Raw genomic sequence first — 17,255 nt, forward strand, 5'->3', positions numbered from 1 at the left:
GGAGCGTGGTCAGGAGTCTCCACCTTACCTGAATGGTGGGATACCACACCTCAGGAGGAGGTGCAGTACCTCGGTGGCGACTGAGCCTCAGGGGCGCACAGAACTTTCCCAAATTCTTATGAAAACATACTGAACTACTGACCCAATGTGCTATATATTTTAGGACTCGGAGTCGGTCCATTTTATTCCCACTCCACCAAAATAGACACCGACTCCACAGCCCGTGCAGCAGGCACAGATCGACCACGGCCTCTCTCTCTGCAGCAGCTGCACCACCACCAGCACGGCCACGTCTCCTATTTGATGTTCTCCTCATTGTTCTCAACCCAAAAAAGTGCAGAGCATTAAACAGCCTGTATATACAGACAGTGGCCAGCAGATTATTGACATCCTGTTTTCAGAGTAGCCCCCTGAAAAACACACACAAAAAGAGACAAAAAGCAGTGTTGGCTACCTCCATCTCCTACGCCTCTTCCACCTCCACCTCTACCTCCTCCTCGACTTGGACCTCCACCTCCTGGTTCTAGATTATTTATTTTTTTAATTCTATGTTCTTTTAAGTCAATTCCCTAACAAAGACAACCCCCTCCCCCACAAAAACAGAGTTGGATACCTCCTCCCCTGTCTCTTCCATCTACACCGCCACTTCAATCTCCTCCACTTGGACCTCCACCTCCTGGTTTAAGATTATTATTTTCTTTTTTATATTCTCTGTTATTTTAAAACATTTCAGTTCCCACAATTGTCCTGCTCTTACCCCCATCTATCTTCCTTTTTGCAGCCCCATAACCATAACTATGACCATTTTACAGCCATTTTAATTTGGGGGCCCATTGACTTCTATTGGGTTCAGGACCGGGGCGTTGTTTAAGGTCAAGTTTGGACACAAACCTAACTTTTTACTACATGTTGGGTGAACTCAATGAAACTGAACAGCCACGGGCTCACTCATGACTAAGGCTATGTGCACGCGCTGCGGATTCACCAGCGGATTTTTCTGTGCGGATCCACAGGTAAAATGACCTGCGGTTTATTTGCGGATTGGCCAGCGGTTTTCCCCTGCGGTTTGACACCTGGACAATGGAACAGATGGCAAACCGCAGCGGAATCCACAGAAAGAATTGACATGCTGCGGATTTGAAACCGCAGCTTTTCCGCAGTGAAAAATCTGCAGCTTGTGCACTGCAGATTGTAAATCCCATAGACTTACATTGTACTGTACACTGTCTGCAGAACTGCTGCCGATCTGCAGAGGCCAAATCCGCAGTGGATCCGCAGCAGAATCCGCAGCTTGTGCACATACCCTAATAAAGCTTTGTCATACTGATGTATCCTAAAAACTTCAATTTACATAAAGCACAAGTCTGTGAATTCTTTTTGACATTGTTCATTGGTTAAAAAAGGAAAAAAGGATAGTGACCAAATAAAAACTCCAATATTTCAATAACAGCAACAATCCAAGGACCAAATGTAGTTATCATGTACTAATGCAGCCATCCCTCCCCTGTCACATGAGGAAGAGGATTACGGTATATCTGCTTTATCTACATAAAACCTTTAATACTTTACTTTCTATACAAGAATATAACTACTATAATACTGCCCCCTCTGTACAAGAATATAACTACTATAATACTGCTCCCTATGTACAAGAATATAACTACTATAATACTGCCCCCTCTGTACAAGAATATAACTACTATAATACTGCTCCTATATACAAGAATATAACTACTATAATACTGCCCCTATGTACAAGAATATAACTACTATAATACTGCCCCCTATGTACAAGAATATAACTACTATAATACTGCTCCTATATACAAGAATATAACTACTATAATACTGCCCCCTCTGTACAAGAATATAACTACTATAATACTGCTCCTATGTACAAGAACATAACTACTATAATACTGCCCCCTATGTACAAGAATATAACTACTATAATACTGCCCCCTATGTACAAGAATATAACTACTATAATACTGCCCCCTATGTACAAGAATATAACTACTATAATACTGCTCCTATGTACAAGAATATAACTACTATAATACTGCCCCTATGTACAAGAATATAACTACTATAATACTGCTCCCTATGTACAAGAATATAACTACTATAATACTGCTCCTATATACAAGAATATAACTACTATAATACTGCCCCCTATGTACAAGAATATAACTACTATAATACTGCTCCTATGTACAAGAATATAACTACTATAATACTGCTCCTATATACAAGAATATAACTACTATAATACTGCCCCTATGTACAAGAATATAACTACTATAATACTGCTCCCTATGTACAAGAATATAACTACTATAATACTGCTCCTATATACAAGAATATAACTACTATAATACTGCCCCTATGTACAAGAATATAACTACTATAATACTGCTCCCTATGTACAAGAATATAACTACTATAATACTGCTCCTATATACAAGAATATAACTACTATAATACTGCTCCCTATGTACAAGAATATAACTACTATAATACTGCCCCTATGTACAAGAATATAACTACTATAATACTGCTCCTATGTACAAGAATATAACTACTATAATACTGCTCCTATGTACAAGAATATAACTACTATAATACTGCTCCTATGTACAAGAATATAACTACTATAATACTGCTCCTATGTACAAGAATATAACTACTATAATACTGCCCCCTATGTACAAGAATATAACTACTATAATACTGCTCCTATGTACAGGAATATAACTACTATAATACTACCCCTATGTACAAGAATATAACTACTATAATACTGCCCCTATGTGCAAGAATATAACTACTATAATACTACCCCTATGTACAAGAATATAACTACTATAATACTGCCCCTATATAATTATTAATTTTACTAAAATGTACTAGATACACTTTTAAAACTATATTTTATTCTATTGACCTGTAGATGTCACTCTTTTTGCAACTGTCTGTGTAGGAACCTGTCCATTGGTCAGTCTGAAACTGCTTGTGTACATAGATAGATAGATAGATAGAAATGGAGCAGAGAGCAGCACCTGAACAGTGGCAGTAGTTGGGTGCACGGCTTCACAGGTAGATACCAGTCCTAATATTAGAAAAATCAGAGAAGCAGCGCACCATCATCTTAGTGCAGAACAAGTTAGTTTAGTAGCCCCTCTGTGCGACGTTTCGGCTCTGTGTGTGTGAGCCTTTCTCTTGCAGTATACAAAGTGCACATTCAGGATATTTAAAGTATACAATGAAGTGAATACAATTTACATCAATTAGTATCAAACCAATACAATGTCTTGTCTGTTATTCCATATTTATATATAAAGTGCAGAAGGATTTTATTTCCTACACTATAAAGTGAAATACAAAAGTGTCCATCGTGCGATAATAATATAAAAACTCATAAACCAGTCACTGGATAGTAATGTGAGCAGCTGGGAAGGATTATACCGCCACATGACGCTCCCCATTCCTAATAACGCTGTTACCAGCCACCTATGAAATTAATGGCACATGTCAGGAGGAAACCACAATCCCATCTGTGTGATTCTCAGCGTCTGAAGAGATGAACTGCGCCGGTCAGAAATGGATAAATAAATTAAAGACATTAAACCCATTTGGTCTTAATTCAGACTACAGATTAGGTCAGAAGACCTGCGGATTAGGCTGCGGTTTATCACCTCTACAATGGAGGAGATGGCAAACCGCAGCGGAATCCGCAGAAAAGAATGACATGTCAATTCATTCTACAGATTTGAAACAGCAGAAAATTCCGCAGCGTGTGCACAGCGGTTTCCATTTTCCATTCATTTTAATGGTACTGCACAACGCAGCAGATTCTGCTGCGGTTCCGCAGGGGCGGGTCCGCAGCAGAATCCACAACGCGTGCACACAGCCTGACCCTTTCATTTTGGATCCTTTTTTTGACTTGCAGAATCCTGTTATATTTCAATAGGAGCCTACATAATTCTCACTTTCCTACTTCTCCACTTAAATTTTTTTTTTTTAAAAAAAAAAGAAAAAAGCAGTCGGGTAGGTATATTGTTTTTTTTTAATTTTTGCTTTTATTTCCGTCCTCCCACCTGGTTTTCCCTGGATATTAATAATATCATTATATTATTATTTCTTGTCCCACCAGATTGGTGTATCTATTTTTTGTTGTTTTTTTTTATCATGTTTACATCTCTTATCGCAGACTGATGAAGGCCATGTAGGCCGCAACGTTTGCAGACCGCCTAAATACATTTTTCTTCTATTCTGGACGCTATAAGTTGAGTGCCAAGTTATTTTCACCTTTGTGCTTTGGTTTGGGTAACCTACTTGTGCACCCTGCAGTGGTGGCACACTACACTATGCAGAAGACAGCAGGTCATAATTTGCTTCTTTTTTCTATATATTAGCTGTTATATTTTGATTATTTTTTCCTATATTGTTATAAAGACAGATCCACAATGAAAATAAAAATGACCGTACTGTGATTACAAAAACTTTCTTGTTGAAGAAAATTGGGCATTATATGGAATTCCATCAAGGGACAGAGGTAGAGTGCAGTCCCTGCGAGGGGAACAGAAGTCTCATTAACCAGCTAATGGCGGGTGTTCCTGTTCCTCTAAGGAATAATCCCTTGCCTTTTCTATGGTCTCTTTAGTAGACGGTCAGTGGCTCTTTTGTAACTGCACTGTTGAAATCCAGTTTAAGTGGGGAAAATATGTGCCCTTAAATAAGATGGCGCTGGGTGCTTCTAAGGCCGGTTTCACACGTCCTGATATTTCCGGTACCGGAGATATCAGTGTCCATGTGTGTACTATGTGCGGCACACATGTGGCAACCATGTGCCACATCAGTACCACACGGACAGCCACCGGGGAAGAAGCGCTACTGTAAGCGCTGTTCCCCGGTGGCAGGTGCTGAAGCTGGCTGTCATTCTCCCCTGCCCTGCCGGCGGCCGTCTGAGAGGGGAGTGAGCACCGGGGAGTCCGCGGTGAGTGTGGGCGCCCGGGGCTGAAGGACAGGGCTGGTGTCTGGCACCAGGTAAGAGGGGAGGACACTTGGAGGAGGGCTCCAGCTGCAGGAGCTCTGAGCCGGGCTCCTCAATCGCTGCTGTGGGTCATGCAGTCCCATAGACAGGGGGCAGAGCCGGGCACGGACTCGCTGAGCTCTGTGCTGAGAATTCCTGGAGGAAATCTCCTGGCGGCAGAACAGGGGAGAATGGCAGTCGTCTTCATCACCTGCCGCCGAGGAAGAGTGCTTACAATAGCACTTCTTCCCTGGCAGCTGTCTGTGCACACGGAGGACAGTGTGCACTGTTCTTCGTGTGCGGCATGTTTTCTGGCCCGGGTGAGAACGGACATTCCTGCGTGTTTTGCACACGGACACACGGTCTGTGAAAACACGCTGACATGTGCATAGACCCATTCATTTGAATGTGTCTACGTGTGTCAGTGTCTCCGGTCCGTGAGAAAACTCTCACCACACTTACCGGAGCCACTGACGTGTGAAAGAGGCCTAACAGCAGAAATACACGTCTGCAAATGCGGTAACCAAAAGACGCGATTGTGCCTTCGTTAGTAGGATCTCTAATAATAAAGATGGCGCTGCAATCACCGGAGAGCAATTGCGCACGCTTGAGCTTTCGTTTTTCTCCTGATGATGTATTTGCTTTCTGACCGGCGCAGTTCATCTCTTCAGACGCCGAGAATCGCACAGATGGGATTGTGGTTTCCTCCTGACATGTGCCATTGATTTCATAGGACGCTGGTAACAGCGTTATTCGGAATGGGGAGCGTCATGTGGCGGTATAATCCTTCCCAGCTGCTCACATTACTATCCAGTGACTGGTTTATGAGTTTTTATATTATTATCGCACCATAGACACTTTTGTATTTCACTTTATAGTGTAGCAAATAATATCCTTCTGCACTTTATATAGAAATATGGAATAACAGACAAGACATTGTATCGGTTTGATACAAATAGATACAATAGATACCAGTGATTGGAGTGTGACCTACCTGTGATGTTTAGCGCTCCAGACAGCACTTGGCAGTACCTCTCCAGTAGAGCGGTGAGGGACAGGTTCTCCGAGTTCGTGCACTGAACCACCGCCTAAAGGGAAGAAGAAATTAATCAAATGCACAAGTAGAAATTGGGTAAACCTGAGCAATTCCCAAATGCTTCATAATTTTAGATATCCGCAGGTGGAAAACCGCACAAAAAATGCACTAAATCCACAGGAAAAAAGCAGGTCATTTGACCTGCAGATTTAGTAAATTCTGCGCGGAAAATTCCAAAGCAGAATACGCACCTTGTGCACATAGCCTTACAATTTCATGACTTTGTTTATGAAGAGCAGCTCTGGAGCACAAAATTCTGCAATTACAGGAGGAAGTCTGGTGAAAGCATGGAAGTTTTGTTACTTGAATGTAGAAATGTTTCACTTTTCTGCATCTTTATTCTATCATCTGATCAGTGGATTTCCTGCACTGCAGACTGGAGCTTGTTTTGGGGGGATTTTAGGGTCCTCATGCATCTTTGACCCTAGATTGGGAATTTGACGAAGACTTGAATGCTCCTCAGATATTTAAATCCTGAAGTTATTTTGGTTGCATGGGGCAGAAATTGGAGCATGCAGTCCCCTCCACGCTACTACTCCCCCACCATCCCCACTACTACCACCACCACCACCACCAGCAGCAGCACACAATGTCAGACATTCCTGCTCTGGACACGGCTGCGGCATTTGTTTCCAGTAGCAGCTTCGGATTCCGCGCCGTGCCGGGAAGGTTTAAACACACTTGTCAGTGGGACCCCCTGGGATGGTGCCAGTCCATTTATATCCCAGGATCAGAGGGGATGATAGTGATACTGACACCATGACACACACATGGCGCACGTCCCGCAGTCTGGGGATGATATACGTTTATTTATATGGCATATCCTGACGGCAATGTATCGGAATAATACGCCGCTCGCGTCTGTTGTGATGGGCCAGAGCCATGTTTAGCCTGATGAAGGCGTCTCAGGTTTCCGCTCTTATAATATCGCGTGTGCACCTGCAAAATCTTATGACAGCTGGTAAATGTGTTTATCCTTTAAAACACCTCTAGGAATTCATCCGGATGTAGCTGAGCCGAGTTTGTCATTTGCAGCTGAAGCATTATTAATTAATGAGTTAGGTCAATGATGTATGCAAATCCACTGATAACCATCACTGATCGACACGCTTGGCTCTGCTACACCTGTGTATGTGTCTGATGGATGAGGTCAATGGGTTCTCCATCCTAAAAGTTTTCTAAAGTTTTGTATTCAAAACTTCATTAAGTTATTATTGTGGGATCCCTTGGGGAAAGTCCTTTAAAAGAGGGGTGCCTTTTAAACACCATTCTTTTTTAAAGTCTGGCGCACAATGAGTTGGTCGCAGCTGGTTATTCATTTTCCTTGTAGCGGCCTCTACAGGCGAACTGTTGTATTACATGCCGGCAATAGAATTAAAGGGAATCTGTCACCTGAATTTGGCAGGCTATTTAAATTCCTTCTGTCCGGTGGGCGGTGTTTCCTAGCCATGCCTCCTCCCCATCCTTGCCCGCCGTCTGCAATATTTTCTGGAATTTGAGTAGGTGTCCGCCATAGTCCGCACAATGCAATCTTGCCTTGCGCAGTATGCTTTGCCCAACTGCGGGCAAAGCCGAAAACATTACTGCGCATGGGCCGGTACACTATGTCCCGGAAGTATTTCGCTGTGTTCCGGGACATAGTTAACCAGCGCATGTGCAGTAATGCTTTTAGGCTTTGCCTGCAGTTGGGCAAAGTATACTGCGCGTACACGAGGCAAGATTGCATTGCGCACGCGCGGACTATGGCGGACACCTACTTAAATTCCAGAAAATATTGCGGACGACGGCCACAGATGGGGAGGAGGAATGGATACGAAACACCGCCCATCGGACCGGACAGAAGGCATTTAAATAGCCCGCAAAATTCAGGTGACAGATTCCCTTTAAATGGACACCCATGTAACATGTGGATGGGCAGTATCCAGGGGCGTATCTACAATGGGTGCAGGAATTGCAATCTCACCCGGTTCCTGAAGTCTAAGGCTGTGTGCAGACGCTGCGGAATCCGCTGCGGATTCTGCAAAAACCGCAGTTTATCTGCGGATTATCCTGCGGTATTGCCCTGCGGTTTCACCATCTCCACAATGGTGGAGATAGGAAACTACTGCGGATTCCGCAGAAAGAATTGACATGTCAATTCTTTCTGCGGTTTCAAAACCGTGCGGAAAAGTCTGCACCGTCTACACAGCGGTTTTTGTTTCCCATTCAATTGAATGGTACTGTACAGCTAAAACTGCTGCGGATCCGCAGCGGCCAGAACCGCAGCGTGTGCACACACCCTAAGGGGGTCCAAAAGTCCCTTTGACCTATATGAAAAGAGCAATTTTATTAAAGACTTGGAGTAATTGTGGACCCATTGGAGTTTTTTGCATTGGGGCCCATGAGCTTCAAGTTACATCATTGACTGTATCCATTGGTGTTTTGTAGATTTTTTTTTTTTGTTTTGCTAGAGGCTCAAGAAAAAGGGGTCCAGGCCATTTGCAAAAACCACATCTCATCTGCACTTCTGTCCTAAAATGTGGCATCAACATTGTGAATAAAGAAATAATCAAATGAAAATAAATACAAATGTTGCAATAAATGTAAATAAATAAATAACTCTAAACTGGATGATTAAATAGAAATAAAACAAAAAAATAAAATAAAACAAATAAATGTAAAACACATGCATTGAACTAATTTGCAGTCTATAAAGTGTGCTGGAGGGAATCCAGCCATAAAAAAAAAAAAAAAAGTTCAGAAAATGGACACTTCAGCTCTGATGTCGTCCCCGCTGATTTCTATAGCATGTGATTGCTGCAGTCAATCCCCGAGTGGCTGCAGCGGTCACATGGCTTGAAAGCATGTGATCAACAGGGGTGAAGTACAGAGACCAGTAGGAGGCTGGGAGACGTCAGATCTGGAGTGACAGTGACAGGTAAGGTGAAAATTACTTATTATTTTTGATTCTAGGCTGTTTTTTACTGTTTTTTAAATGATAAATAATAATGAACTATCACAAAAAAATAAGACATTTAAAAAATGTAATAATTGTGTCAATTGAAATAGTATTAGGAAAACTTTTCCCAAGAGGTAGAAAGTTATATAAAAGAAAAACCAGCAGTTCCAGATGTTCTATAAAGGATCAGGGGGGAAGCGCCAGGTGAGTAAGGGGTCTTTTTCTTTTAGTATTTTATGTCATCATCTCTCATTGGGCAGAAAAATCTTTAAAATAACCACATAAATTAAATATTATAACTGGACTAAAGTTAATATTTAAAAAAAATATATAATAAAATACTAAAAATAGCTATGAAAACAATGTAAACATCTAAACATAAATAAATGAAAATAAAAAGACAAAATAAATGTCGATAATTGGTCGCGTGTATGTCCGTTTTTAGGGATATCCTGGGGCGCACGCCTAATTTCTGGCCCTTATGAATGCGGCCCGGGTGCGACGTGCCGTCTGAGTGTCGCGCAGGGAGATTTGTGTTTTGGTGAAGTGTTGCGCTCCCCCCCCACCGCACTGATATATTTATATATATTCAGCGACATCAAGCTTATTACCCTGAAAATACAGAAAGGTGTTAATGGATTGATCTAATCCCCCGGCGCCTGGAACAGATGCATCGCGGAGCCGGTGACATTTGCACGATGCTAACAAACTACAGAGATCTGAATTTAAGATGCGGATTCTTGATTTCGCTCCGTATGTGAATCCCTTTGAAGCTCCTTTCTGTTAAGATCTCAGAGTGCTTAAGATTTGCTGTAATAACAGGTGCACCTCGGGGGGGTAAACTAATCTGACAGAGTATATAGCATCGTCCTATATCATACATCTGCAAAGATTTGGAATTAAAGGGGTTGTGCGGGATTAAAAAAAAAAATCCTTCCTGAAATAGCGCCACACCTGTCTACAGGTTGGGTGTGGTATTGCAGCTTAGTATAATGATGCTACGTGGTCATAGCTTCCTCATTGTTTACGTGTGCTCCATTATTGGGGATCAATAGAATGTTTCAGATAAGGTTTCTTTTTTTAAAAAAAAAAAATCTGTGTGTTCCCTTTATCAGGGACATAATTTTGTGGCGAGTAAACTTATTATTGCAGTTGGGTTTTATTAAAGAAAAATTGCACCCTTTTGCTTCTACAGGCTCTTGCTGTCAGAGCATATTGCTGACTGCAGAATGAGTTCTCTGACAATCTATCAGTGAGCTCGAATTAGTTGCCTCTTTTCCTCTGAGTTCCTCTCAACTGATGTATGACCACATCAAGGTTGAGCTGAACTTTGATGCGGTGTATGGTCATAAATGAGCACAAAGGCATACAGAAAAGTCAGAAAGCGCTCACTGACATATTCTCAGTTAACTCATTATACAATAATCAATGTGCAGGGCAACAAAAAACTTTTAAGGCTGTGTACCCAAGTAAAACGCTTACAAGAAGCATCCCATTCATTTTAATGAATTCTGCTCTTTTTGTGCACATTGATGCGTTTTTTTACGCAAAAAAAACGCACCGTGTTAAAAAACGCAGCATGCTCATTAATTTTGTGGAAAAATCCGCATTTCTAACAATATTCTATGAGCAGGAGGATGCTCCTGTAAAAAAAAAAAGCATAAAAAACAGTGCAAGAAACGCGCAAAAATTGCACCCAAATAACCGCGCGTTTTTCCTGGGTATGAGTCTGTTTTTTTCTGCATACGTGGGTACATAGCCTAAAAGCCAAATGGTGCAACATTTTCAGTGAAACCTAATTGTATCAATTTTAATCACATCTATACTATTTAGGATGTCTTTTCCGGTTGTTATCACCAGTGGTGGATCTCCAGTAATGGGTTCGGGGTGAACTAATTCGAGCCATAGCGCTGCTCATGGTGACACTTGGAAACGTCGCTGACCGCGGTGGTAAATATGTAATTGTTTGATCGCGACCTTCTGACTTCTGGGTTCTTTCTTGGAATCGCACATGTAAGAGGTTTACATTTACGCTCAGTACTGAAAGAAATCATTGCCCTCCGGCGATAACTTCCAAGCAGCGAGATGTGATTCCATGCGAAGGGGAGAAATAACAAGCGGACTGCAGAGACCAAAACTGGAAATTAACGCAGAACGTAAATTCTGGGATTAATTAACGCGCTTTATAAAAAAAAAAACCTCCAAAAATATAGTCATTAATACCAGTTGATGGGGCCGTTATATGACAGTGATATGACGCTGATAGATTCCCAAATGACTCCTTCCACCAATCATTCTGTGTCAGAAAAAATTACACGACGTGAAGTCAAAAAATGCCCAGATTCACTTATAGCAAATCAAAGTTCCCTGGTTCGGGTTTTCAGGGTTTAGGTGCGCACTGACAATGTTGCTGCTTTCTAGTAAGTGTTTCAGCTTGCCTCAAATCTAGATTCACAACCACCCTACTAAGGATTGCTTTGTAATGTATCCCATGCTGTTACTTTCAAATAAGTGTTTTTAGCTCACTCAATGGCTGGATTCACAGGTGCAATGCTCAGTACTACTTTATAGTATCCAAATTGATGTTTCTGCATTCTACTAAGCATTTTTTCTTGCCTCAGAGATGAAATCACAGATACAGTGTGGTACCTCTGTAGTTACTGCTTTCTAATAAATGTTTTAACATACTCTAGAGCTAGAATCACAGCTACACTTTTTAGTACTATTGCATTATGTTTTCCTTGCTACTGCTTTCTAGTAACTGTTTCTCATCTCAGTGCTGTATTCACACTTACACTGTTTAAGATGTTTATATTTTGTCTTTCATTCTGCTGCTTTCTAATTTAGTGTTTTAGCTCACCTCAGAGCTAGTTTCACAGCTACAAAGCTCAGTACTGCTGTATAATGTTTTCCATGCTGCTGCTTTCAAATAAGTGTTTTTATGTCACCCCAAGGCTGGATTCACAGCTAGTATGTTCAGTACTACTGTATAATGTTCTTAATTATGCTTCTGCTTTCTACTAAGTATTTTATCTTGTATCAGAGGTTTAATCAGAGCTACACAACTTGATTCCACTGTATAACTATCCTTCAATCTGCTGCTACTTTCTATTAAATGTTTTAACATAGTCTATAGCAGGAATCACAGCTTTCAGTACTACTGCATTAGGTTTTCTATGGTACTGCTTTCTAGTAAAAGTTTCTCATCCCAGTGCTGGATTCACATTTATACTACTCAACTGTATTTTGTCTTTTTTTCTGCTGCTTCTTTGTGTTTCAGCTCAAATAAGAGCTAGAGTAACAGCAACACTGCTTAGTACTGCTGTATAATGTCTTCAATGCTCTGATTTCAAATAAGTGTTTTAATTTGTTTCAAGTCTATTAGAACGCAGCACATTAATACCTTAAGAAATGCTAATCTAAATAATAAAACAAAAAAAATGTACAGAATGCAATTCCATGCCTGACCACTGGGTGCGCTGTTATGTAAAGATGCCCAGAAACACTGAGCACAAAGACATGATCAGTCATGGAGCCATTATATGTTAGGGTAAAGTTGTGTTTTGTGGCAACGATATTAGAGAAATGTCACATGACTCATGAGCCCGCTGTGTCTGATTGGTGACGGTTCACCAATGCCTGAAATTAAGTGGGAAAAATCCCACCGAATACTGGGGGGGGGGGGAATGGCTGAAGGACAAGAGCCAATGGATATGCCAGCAAAATACCTATTATGGATCCTCTTTTATCTAAGTTGACTTTTATTACTTGTCATTGTGCTCTAAACCCTCAAATATACATATAGGCAGGAAAGCAGAAGGGACGGAGTCATCATCACATACAGCAGTAGTTTGTTACAATGTATCAGGGCAGGAGCTGCAGCAGCTATGCGACCAGAACAAAACCTCCACATTGACAGCAAGCAGAGATCTTACTTAAATGAAACCAGAAACCGCTGGAAAAAAAATCTGTAACTTTAGAAATGAAATATCGCACAGAGTAAATGCCAAATCTTCAGATTAAACGGTTATTGCCATTTGTCAGGAGCTGTACCGAGAAGTCTCATACTGGGGACCGCTCCGATTATGGAACACTCTAGATCCGGACGGCAGATACAAAGAAAGACAAAAAGCGGAGAATACAATAGGAGCAAAATCTGGAAACTTCTCAGGTGGGGGCAGGTCCTGTTTAAGGGTGTGTGCACACTTCGCATTTTTTGCGGATTTGTTCCTGCAGATCCGCAGCAGTTTCCATGTGGCTTACAGTAACATGTAAACCTATGGAAAACCAAATCCCCTGTGCACATGCTCCGGAAAATTCCACACAGATTCGCTGCAGTTTATTTTCCACAGCATGTTACTTCTTTTTTGCGGAACCGCAGCTGCATTCCGTCCCGGGACGGACAAACATACAATCTCTCTCTCTCTCTCTCAATCTAGGAATCCGCAGGAATATTTCAACCTGCGGTTTCTCTGCGGAAAAAGCCGCAGCAAAAACCGCAACGTGTGAACACACCCTTAGACTGCAAAGTCTTACTCTACGGCACCTAATGGCCACTCTGTGCTAGAAATGCGCACCACAATTCTGGTATATCTTTTAGCATATTGTGTCACAGAGAAGTCTGTGCCTCCTTTTCTGATATGTCACATCCCATTTCGGTGAAACCATCATCCTAAAAAGACAAGTTCTGAAAAGTGTCTAAAACACAGAAATATTATATAAAAAAAAGATAAAAAAATCTGCTGGGGTATGTAAACTTTTGAGCACAACTGTATATTCTTGTACATAGGGGGCAGTATTATAATAGTTATATTCTTGTACATAGGAGCAGTATTATAGTAGTTATATTCTTGTACATAGGGGCAGTATTATAGTAGTTATATTCTTGTACATAGGAGCAGTATTATAGTAGTTATATTCTTGTACATAGGGGCAGTATTATAGTAGTTATATTCTTGTATATAGGGGGCAGTATTATAGTAGTTATATTCTTGTACATAGGGGGCAGTATTATAGTAGTTATATTCTTGTACATAGGGGCAGTATTATAGTAGTTATATTCTTGTACATAGGGGCAGTATTATAGTAGCTATATTCTTGTACATAGGGGCAGTATTATAGTAGTTATATTCTTGTACATAGGAGCAGTATTATAGTAGTTATATTCTTGTATATAGGGGGCAGTATTATAGTAGTTATATTCTTGAACATAGGGGCAGTATTATAGTAGTTATATTCTTGTACATAGGAGCAGTATTATAGTAGTTATATTCTTGTACATACGGGCAGTATTATAGTAGTTATATTCTTGTACATAGGAGCAGTATTATAGTAGTTATATTCTTGTACATAGGAGCAGTACTATAGTAGTTATATTCTTGTACATAGGAGCAGTATTATAGTAGTTATATTCTTGTACATAGGAGCAGTATTATAGTAGTTATATTCTTGTACATAGGGGCAGTATTATAGTAGTTATATTCTTGTACATAGGGGGCAGTATTATAGTAGTTATATTCTTGTACATAGGGGGCAGTATTATAGTAGTTATATTCTTGTATATAGGGGCAGTATTATAGTAGTTATATTCTTGTATATAGGGGCAGTATTATAGTAGTTATATTCTTGTACATAGGGGCAGTATTATAGTAGTTATATTCTTGTACATAGGGGGCAGTATTATAGTAGTTATATTCTTGTATATAGGGGCAGTATTATAGTAGTTATATTCTTGTACATAGGGGGCAGTATTATAGTAGTTATATTCTTGTATATAGGGGCAGTATTATAGTAGTTATATTCTTGTACATAGGAGCAGTATTATAGTAGTTATATTCTTGTACATAGGGGGCAGTATTATAGTAGTTATATTCTTGTATATAGGGGCAGTATTATAGTAGTTATATTCTTGTATATAGGGGCAGTATTATAGTAGTTATATTCTTGTACATAGGGGGCAGTATTATAGTAGTTATATTCTTGTATATAGGGGCAGTATTATAGTAGTTATATTCTTGTACATAGGGGCAGTATTATAGTAGTTATATTCTTGTACATAGGGGTCAGTATTATAGTAGTTATGTTCTTGTATATAGGGGGTATTTTAATTATATTAAAATCTTAATTATAGCATGCAGTATTATTCTAATAATAATAACCTTTATATAGCGCCAACATATTCCGCAGCGCTTTACAGTTTCAAAACACAAGTCATAAGTAACAACGTTAACAATACAATAATTAAAGTTAAATAAGCCGCCCCTGCTGGTGAGAGCTTACAATCTACAATGAGGTGGGGGATATACAGAGTACAGGGGTGTATTTACAATGAAGGTCCAGCCATCTTGAGGGAGTGAGGGATGGATGGAGATAGTGAATGGGCTACACAAGCACATTTACACATAGCATGACTTTGATTAGTGAACGTGATAGGCCGCTCTGAACAAATGTGTTTTGAGGGAGCGCCTAAAACTATGCAAACTGTGTATAGTCCTAATTTCTTGGGGTAGAGTATTCCAGAGGATTGGCGCAGCGCGGGATAAGTCTTGGAGTTGGGAGTGGGAGGTACGGATTAGTGCAGAGGTTAGTCGAAAGTATTATGTTCTTATACATACAGCTAAAGTATATAGGAGTCAAAATTATCTCGTGCTGTACATATATTGTTACATTGTTATATATTAGAGACATTGATCCTTGATAAGCGATTACTGATTAATGAGTTTTTCTGCTTTTTTTTTCCACAATAAATGATAGATGAGCTCCCATCCTCTTTATGTCTCTTTATGGGGTCACTGATGTTTTTCTTTAGTTCTTGTTAGGTCCCTAATGGAGTAAACCGGCTCTAACGACACATTGCAAATTGTTCTATTAATTTATCTTAATTTTGCATTTACATCATATAGAAATAAACAAAGTGCGCTAAAAGCAGTTGTTAAAATGGAAACATGATGTATCCCTGGGAAAATCCACTCTCATGGGAAGAAGAAGGTTCAGTATATTCACTGGTAGGAACGTGTAAACATGCTGCCTTGGTCTTACAGTTGTCACAGTTCTTGAGCTTGATACTTTGCCTCGTGCTGGAGACTTTGTAAATCTTGAGCTTCGGCGTTTATAGACTTGTCTTTCATTAGAATTGCGCATCTGATCAGAAATGGTCGGTAAATGAATAGATTCAAATTGTTATTGTCAGCCATAGGAAAGTTTATTGGATTTAATGTTTTCTTCCAGTAAAAACAATGTTACCAAATGTTTCATCAATACTTTCATCTATCTCTGTCTTTTATTAACCAGTTCAATATTGAGCCATTTATCCCCGTTTTTTTAATTTTTTTTTTGTGATATAAGGGACATCATTTTTATGTTACGGTCATATCTTCTCTTTTTGTTTGGCGGCTATCAACTATTGGTGGAAAAACCAAGGGAAATAAGTATCTGCTTTTCATATTTTTATTTTTTTGTTTAGGACATCACTGGAACACTAAAATACATATAAAATTAGTTGCAATTCTATAAAAAATATTTTATGTATCGGGCACATCTTTAGTAACAGAGACTTGGATTGAGTAAGAGTGTCATTTTCTTATTTTGTTATTTTACCTGGAATATTTTATTTTTCATTTATTTTATACCTTGTGGCACCCCCATAAGGTCAAAAAACACCTTTGGAGGTGTTTAAATATTGAAATATGTTTTGTTTTCATCTTATTTCCCCTGTAACTAGGGCTGGTATATTAGCCCCAGTTACAGGGGAAATGCAGCCTACTGTATGATTAGTAGAGCTGTCTGTGTTTGTTATGACTTGTCAGCTCCTTCCTAGACCCTTATGTCAGCTGTGTGTGGAGGAGGAAACACTGCTAGCTCTTCCTTTTACTGTGTATGCAGCACTTGTTTAGTGCTCTGTATACAGTAATAGTGAAGGCAGAAACGGCAATAAACCATCTACGCCTTCTTTATGGAGACTCCCTGCTTCTGTAGCTGTGAATGCTTGTAACTGAGCTCCTTTGCAGTGATTTTTCAGAGCTTCACGGTAGAATAGGAGAAGAAACCTTCTGGGCATTTAATTTTTTTCCTCGTTTTTTTTTATTTCTTCGGGGACAACTATGAAAAGGATTACAGAAGGAAAATCCAGTAAAAATCCAGTCCATCCACCCAGCTCTCCTGCTCTCCTGCTGTCTGTCTATGAAGGA

At 40.0% G+C, this 17,255-nt stretch overlaps 1 protein-coding gene and 1 long non-coding RNA gene across 3 annotated transcripts in view; one reads left to right on the top strand and one right to left on the bottom strand.

The window, feature by feature from the left end:
* The window catches only part of CRHR2 (corticotropin releasing hormone receptor 2), a 320,584-nt gene that overhangs the window by 232,918 nt on the left and 70,411 nt on the right, over positions 1 to 17,255 (bottom strand). The window contains exons 1-2 of one of the 2 annotated variants that reach the window (XM_073582169.1): positions 6,323 to 6,719; positions 6,030 to 6,123 (exon numbers count right to left, since the gene is read on the bottom strand). Coding sequence is in view for 1 of the 2 variants with exons in the window: in XM_073582167.1 (XP_073438268.1) it covers positions 6,030 to 6,123 (94 nt within the window). In the remaining variant the exon portion in view is untranslated. Of the gene's footprint in view, positions 1 to 6,029; positions 6,124 to 6,322; positions 6,720 to 17,255 lie in introns of those variants that run through there. The other variant, XM_073582167.1, reaches the window with a different exon arrangement.
* Positions 1 to 17,255, top strand: part of LOC141095826 (uncharacterized) — a 139,259-nt gene that overhangs the window by 39,653 nt on the left and 82,351 nt on the right. The gene's annotated exons all lie outside the window — the stretch shown is intronic.

The sequence above is a fragment of the Dendrobates tinctorius genome, unplaced genomic scaffold, assembly GCF_039654945.1.
Source record: "Dendrobates tinctorius isolate UK_male_01 unplaced genomic scaffold, ASM3965494v1 ptg000070l, whole genome shotgun sequence".
NCBI classification, from domain to species: Eukaryota; Metazoa; Chordata; class Amphibia; order Anura; family Dendrobatidae; genus Dendrobates; species Dendrobates tinctorius.